General features: G+C 42.3%; 1 protein-coding gene across 1 annotated transcript; it reads right to left on the bottom strand.

Moving 5' to 3' along the window:
• Positions 1-689: 689 nt before the first annotated feature.
• Positions 690-5,720, bottom strand: LOC308104188 (N-acetyllactosaminide beta-1,3-N-acetylglucosaminyltransferase 3-like). Its single transcript, XM_080454532.1, has 2 exons — positions 5,622-5,720; positions 690-2,249 (listed from the first exon to the last, which is right to left on the bottom strand). The coding sequence occupies exon 2, from the start codon at positions 2,237-2,239 to the stop codon at positions 1,022-1,024; it is 1,218 nt and encodes a 405-aa protein (XP_080310658.1). The 5' UTR covers positions 2,240-2,249; positions 5,622-5,720; the 3' UTR covers positions 690-1,021.
• Positions 5,721-7,713: the final 1,993 nt, after the last annotated feature.

The following is a 7,713-nucleotide window of genomic DNA, read 5'->3' as shown; positions in this document are numbered from 1 at the left end:
TTAAACCCTATATACTTCATTGACCAGAGTCCACCGGGAACTGCTTTTTTCCCTTGTACATCAAATATCTTTGGAAAATATCTAATCTACAAGCTCACAATGTGTCGCAACGCAATGCGTTGTGAGCTTATAGATCGGTATTTTTGCCAAATGTTTGTCCCAGAATAGGGACACTAGGCTTCATGTGGTTAACTACACTACTTCACCATTCATGAACAGATTGTAAGAGAGCATTATACCATTCGTCTAACACACGCGCGCACACACACACACACACACACCAGGGACGTGCTGGCCACTGGGAAATTCGGGAAAATTCCAGAACGGCCGCGCCATTTACGGGCCGCCAGACGGTTTTTTTATAAAACATTTTTTTGGCTCCCGTTTTAGGATTATTACGGTAATTTCCGGGTCGCGCGGCCCAATTATTAGTTACATTACTGTTGGGCTGGGACGTTTATCAGCAGTGGCGCAATTTACATAGGGTTGCTGGGTTAAAACGCAGCAACCCCCCCCCCCCCCCCCGTTGACAAAACAAAACGGTGGGCCGGTTCGGAAAATCCCAGAGCTGAATTTTGGTCCCAGCACGCCCCTGACACACACACACACACACACACACACACACACACACACACACACACACACACACACACACACACACACACACACACACACTTATGCATTAGGCCACGGAGGCTCATAGCTGGGGACCCCCTGGAAAGGACCCCTGGGGGTCCCCAGACCCCACTTTGAGAACGATTGCACTTCATTATCGTTTACATTTAAGGAACAACTAGTCCCGCAGTAGACAGATTATTAGATGGACATCATAACATCTAACATCTGGGGCACAACTATGAAAGAGTGGTAAAGGACCAAAAAGAAAGAAAAAAATATGAATTGACCAACCAGAGACCTCTTTAGACAAACCATGGACCAACAACAGACTTCCATTAAAGCCCAGCCAATCAGAGGCTTACCTAAGTTTTTCAATGGTAAAACCTGGACTGACCATGTGGGACTAAGGAACACCTGATCCAAAATCCAACCCACATTTTATGTTAGGGTCACATGCTTCGTGCCACATGACATATATCTCAGATGGCATGAACCTGTGTGCCAGTAGAGTCTCCCTGTAAAAGCAGGGGTGATATGGATCTAGACTTTGTCCGGGGACATGTAGTCCATCAGCCTTAACACCCATATGGGAAGCAGGTTTGAGCCCTGCTTTGGCCAAACACATTCCAAAGTACGCATCGTCAATGGGGAGAAAGGTAATGGTCTTGGACATGTTGTATATGACCGAGGCTGTGTATCCTGACAGGAGGAACCCCCCACCAGAACAGTACGGAGGGTACGATTTTGACTTCTGCACCTGAACAGGGATGTAATATTTGCTCCACGGGGTCCGGTCGGGACCCGTGCCCTTGCGTATGTTCCCAACGAAAAGGTGCTTGCTGTTGTCTTCCTTGTTGTCATCCATGGTGCTCAGGAGGTACAACATCATGTTGTTTGTGTTGGCAAAGATGTCGTCATCCCCGTTGAGGATGAATTGGACATGTGGACAGTTCCTGTCCATCCACTCCATGAAGAGGAACTGCTTCAGAGTGAGGTTGAAGAAGGAGTCGTTGAAGTCCCACTGCACGATGTCTCTGTGCTCGTGTTGTTCAAATTCTAGCATCCGATTCAGCCTCTTATGCTTGTACCCCCTGCCCGTTGTTCCCAAGAGGAACACCCTACGGATGTTCTTGCCCCTCACTGACCTCTCCTCCCCCCAGGTCTTACGTAGGACTTCTCGTCGCTCGTAGTTTCCGGGAGAGCTCTTAATGGCAAGCAAGAAGAAGACATCCTCGGATCGTTTGGCCCCCCCGCATTTGTCAGGGACATCCAGCAGCAGTGGGAAGTGACGGCAGTGTCGGTAGTACAGGAAGTCTTGGATGTGACCGGGAAGAGAGGAGAAGCCTGACACGTTGACGGCCATGGACTTGTTCCTCTTGCAGGTTGGCCAGGAAGGTTGAGAGGAGGTCCTGTGGCCGGCTGTCGTTCTGCTGTCATTTTCCATCCTTGTCGGAGCGGCTGTCGGCTGTTCTCCCATTTTCATCTGGACATACTTGGCAAGATGGTGGACGCCCTGGACGATGTCTTCTTTTTTGAAAAGCATAACGTAAATCAAGCTTAACGTCCCAAGCAGCACCAATAAGGCTATCTCCTCCACCCTGCAAGACAGCTTCCTTGTCATCCTCGACACTCTACAATGGGACAGACAAAACAATGTCACACCACACTCACCACAGAAAGGGCTGTTCTGCTAAAAAATAAATCATAAATCTGTGATCGGAGATTGATACTTTCCCATATGCGGTTGTCTTGACTGACAGAGGACCATCACACACGAAGGCATTCCACGCATCAACCCAATAACACGCTCATACTGTTCTCACTGCAGCCACGTAATGCAGCCATGTACTACTGTGCTTTGACATTGTACGTTAAATCTACAATGTCAAAATGCAGTACTGTACATGTAAATAATACCAGTTTACTAACAGCCATTCACTGTATGCACTGATCTGATAGCAGGCTAATATGAAAATGAAATGGCCACAGGGAGGGATCAACAGTGTTAAGTGTTTCAATACAAACCCTTTGGCAAGTTAATTTGTATATTGTAAATTTCCACAAGGCAATTCAAAGTGACAAACAAATAAAATGTAAGGGAAACTTACAGCATGTATCAGTGTGTCTGTCTGGTCTAATGTCTAACATAAAAGTCTTCAACAACTGAGCATTGCAGTCAAGTTTTTCCTCAAATCAAACATAAGTCCTTGATATATTCTTACGGTTATAGTATGCTGACTTTGTCATTATCTTAATGTGGCTGTGTATTTTGTTATTTCCATAATTTGACATTGATGAGACTGAAACATGTACTGTAGATGTTGAACGACAAAGACCCCAGAATGGAGCCTTGGGGAACTCGACATGTAATTTTTGGGTGTCATAGGCACAAAGTAATCCCTGCCGTTTAAGTAGGATTAAAATCAGTTACCAGTATCTACCAGTCAAACCAGTACTGTGCCTGTGCTTCACGTCTAGTAGTTACCAAACAGACAACACACACGCGAGTTTAATCCTGCCAGCCTGAGATGGAATGCAACCATACAATAATCGCAGTATGCAAGGCATGCAGTGCTAGCATCACCAATGGAATTGCAACTACTTTGCCCCGGCCGGTTTTCCAGTTGGTGTAGTAATACAGGTACAGTATGCTGCTGAATGAATCAAAATGAGAGGTGTTGCTATGGGCCTGTATTTCTTCATTAGTGAGGTGTCTAGATCAGTGGTTCTCAAACGTTTTAGTTTCAAGGACCCCCATAACTTTTGAGTGTGTACAAATGGAACCAAATGGACCCGTAACCAAATGGACCCTTACAGGTCCATTTGGTTCCATTTGTACACTCTCAGAGTTACAGACCTGTAAGGGTCAATTTGGAACCCCCTCAAGGAACCCTGAGGGTCATTGAAACCCACTTTGAGAACCACTGGTCTAGATTAAAAAAAAAATAACAGTGGCTTGATGATGACCATTTTTTATCATTGTTTTGGCAGAGAAGAAGCCTTGCATTTCTCAGTTCCAAAATATAACTTTATAGACGTCATGTCATAATGAACATGGAGATTTGGTTTTACGCTACAAGGAAGCTACAATGTGCTGAACTTGCAATAAACAGTGGAAGCATATATGTCGAGTGCAAATGTTATTGTTTTCTTAATGTTAATGTTTGTCCTGCACCTGGATACTACATTGGATGTCTCTTATTTACAATGTGCGGATGTCTTTCATGATTGTTCTCTTTGGGTCCAGCCTTAAATGTTTTGTGGATGTGTGTGACTATTATGAGCTTGTTGATGAGGAAGCAATTTCAATAAGCATCCATTGATTCTATTCTAACTTAACCCATTAAGAGGGTTTTTTTTATTTTACTTCCCCCAGTGCCAGTGTTTAAATTTAAAAAATGTAAAAGCCGAGATACAGGATTTTAAAGTAATAGGTTAACCAAGGAGTGAATGGAGCTAGAAATCTTTGGATCGTGATATCTCTGGTTCTGTGTGGATAAATTAAAAAAAAAAAAGACAAAAAAAAACAAAAAACGGTTATACTCGTGGATGGATTTTTTTGGCAGTAAACGGGTGTATTTTTCATCAACGGTTATACTCGTGATTGGCAGGTAAAGTGTTAAGACCGGGAACGCATCAGTGTCATTTTTTTATTTCTTTGGCTATTCAAAAATAGCAGATATACAAGCTCATAGCGCTACGTGCTTGTAGATCTGCAATTTTTTGAAAAATAATGAACATTTTGGCAAATCTTTGAATATATATTTATAAGCAAACATTTTTTAACTCTGTTACAACTTCTGCGGGTCCCTGGAACAAAATATTTTGAGCTGGGGGTCCACGGTCGAATACATAAAAAAAAAAAACGGTTAGGATTTAGAAGACATTTGGAGAATCCCCAGAAGCAAAGATTTGAGTTACAAATGTTTGCTTTAAATATATATATATTCAAAGATTTGCACAAAATGTTCACGATTTTTCCAAATAATAGCAGATCTACAAGCTCATAGCGCGGCACTCTGTGCCCCGCTATGAGCTTTTATATCTGCTATTTTTGAATAGCCCAAAGGCATCTTAAAATGACACAGATGCGTTCCCGGTCTTAATGGGTTGGCCGGTGAAACTGGCATTTTAACCAAACATCCGTAAACCTGTGTGCATGTGCATTCACTTTTAAAAGAAAAATATCTCGTACATCTACTATAAAGCAGGTGCACGACAAAGTGACCAAAGCAGGTAAAAATACACACGATGTCAAAGTAACTTAATCCCAGTCAATAGTTTGTTCATGCTTTGACAGACAGGTCTTCTTCTGAAGTAGACATGTTTGTCGAAACAGACTGCGAGGAAGTTATTTTACAGTGCGTGCGGACTTGTTTAACAGCATGGCTTTCACAGACTACTATTACTATCAAGTAAATTTTGATTACCGGACATTTACTTGTAACAGAGTATTTCTACATTGCAGTATTGATACTTTTACTTAAGTAAAAATATTTGAGTACTTATTCCACCACTGCCTACATGGCTGGACTGGAGGCTCAAGTTGAACTTTCTTAGAGCTGTCATTTCTGTAGAAAACGTGAACTAGGCTACATGGCCATAGTGTAATTTTACATCATACACTGACAACAACTTAATTTATGCTTCTTCTATTTTCCATAAATGAAGTCTTACGTACTGTCCTGTCCTTAATATTTGTAATTGCGAAATAATATATATTTTTAAATATTAGACGGTATAGGCTATATAGGTATATTTTGAAGAAGTCAATTCCGGCTGTATACAATTAATAATAAGTCTTAAGAAATACTCTGACATTAAGTTGTTTTGACATTGTGTGATTGTAGAGATCATTATAGGCTACAGTCAGAATAGCCTCATTAATTGTCGTCATCTCATCATCACCTTTCCAAATTAATTGGAACATAATCTGCCTCTTCTCTTGACAGATTCAACTAGATTATAGCCCGTTAAATAGTTGTAAAGAAACTCGTCCTTACCGTTAACAATATTTAGTGGTCCAGAAGGTGTTGTTCCTCTGTAAGCTTATACTGTAGATATAAGCATAATGTGGAGCCAGAGCCGGCCCAGCTCGCCTATGTGCGGGTGTGTCTACTCCTGCCGGCCTGTCGCTATGTCATATTGTAGTAGCGCCTGTGCTTCACGTGTTGTAGTTACCAAACAGACAACACACACGCACGTTTAATCCTGCCGCCAGCCTGAGATGGAATGCAACCATACAATAATCGCAGTATGCAAGGCATGCAGTGCTAGCATCACCAATGGAATTGCAACTACTTTGAACGTCAATCGATATTTGAAGAAGGTGCACATAAACAGGTAAATCCATCCAGATATAAAATGCTACAAGAAAACTACTCTTCTATGGCCATGCATGCAGTAATCTGCCAATGTTACAAACCTGCAAAATGTTTTAGGCAGGGAGGGACTGAGAGAGGGGGGGGTGAATTAATAATAAATTAGTTTCATCTGTAATTCATGTAGGGCTACAAAGCATTTTATGACATCTGTTAAACCCATTAAGACATGAGGCCGATTCTACAATTGTCAGACACACACAAACAGTTTTCTGAAAACAATATCAGTGGTGCTCAAACGCTTTTCATGTCAAGGACCCCCAGAATTATATGTATTTGGCCACCGACCCCCATCTCAAAACATTTTGTTCCAGGGACCCCCAGAAGCGTTTGAGTGAAAATAGCAGATCTACAGTACAAGCTCTTAGCTATAGCTATGAGCTTGTATATCTGCTATTTTTGAATAGCCAAAGGGTTAAAATAAGGGTTAAAGTGGTTAAAATTATTGTGATGCTATATTAACTAAAATGACACGGATGCTGTCCTGGTTTTAATGGGTTAATATGCTATTTTACAGATGGGGGCCAGCACAAGCAACACATCACAACAGCCTCCAATCTAGAGGTTACGTATGTAACCCCGGTTCTTTTAGTTCAGGAGTGAGACACTCACTATGGGAAAAAGCGCCACCTGGCGATGCAACAGAGCTACACTACACTCCCGGGCCCATTCATTGGGTGGAGGGTATGTCACTCAAACGGCCGTCCCTTCTCCTATCCGGAAGGACATACAGTATAAGGCCTTGTGTGACGTAGGTACTTCCTCCAACACAGTTCCTCTGCTCGCAGTGGTGAACAAAGGGGTGTTTGGTGAGTGTCTCACTCCTGAACTAAAAGAACCGGGGTTACATACGTAACCTCTAGTTGTCTCCGCCAGGCCGAAAGGCATGGCGAGAGAGTATGTTTTACCCTCCGTCCGTCCGTCCGTGTGTCCGTGTGTCCGTGTGTCCTGTCCGTGTGTTAGCAGCTAATCTCCGGCACCGTTGGCCCGGTCGCTGCAAAACTGTGCACACACACTCCCTGGATGCCAAAAGCTAAATTTTTTAACTTACAAACTTCTCTTCAAGTGGGATTTTAGATATATGTCCAAAGTTCATGTGTAAAAAGTTTCGTGTAGATTGCTAAAAAATCCTAGGAGGAGATAGATTTTGACTGCTTTTCATATCATTCAAAATGGTGGGAGATCTAAAGGTCAGAGGTCAAAAGTCAGAGAAAGTTGTTCATCGTGAGTAGACGCATGTGTGTATCGAAGTTTCATGGCTGTAGGTCAAACAGGGCATGAGTTGTACCTGTTCAAAGTTGGCATTTTTCAATTGAGTGCTATAGCGCTACCCTTTGACAAATGAGTGTGAGAATTATTTCTTGATAGTTTTTCATGACCATCTACCATATGGCCGAATTTCGTAAAAAGCGTATGCACGGTTAAGCCAGAACTGTGAAAAGTGCCAGAAGAAGAAACAGAATACTGCGAATATCAAGACGTGGCCAGCTGGCAGCCTGGCCGTAATTAACACTGAAACTAATAAAAACTCTAACTAAACTAAAACTAGTCATCTGTGTGAGCTCCTTTTCACGAACTAAAAAACTAAACTAAATTACCACATCCACTTAAAAATCCAATGAAAACAAACTGCAATTGAAAACATGTAGTCAAAACAAAAATTAAAATGTGTGCGTATGTGTGTGTGTGTGTGTGTGTGTAGGTGGGGGGAGGG

Source organism: Gymnoscopelus braueri (assembly GCF_963280865.1).
Source record: "Gymnoscopelus braueri genome assembly, chromosome: 17".
Taxonomy (NCBI): domain Eukaryota; kingdom Metazoa; phylum Chordata; class Actinopteri; order Myctophiformes; family Myctophidae; genus Gymnoscopelus; species Gymnoscopelus braueri.
Note: the sequence above shows the minus strand (reverse complement) of the source record. Positions and strands in the feature narration are given on the sequence as shown.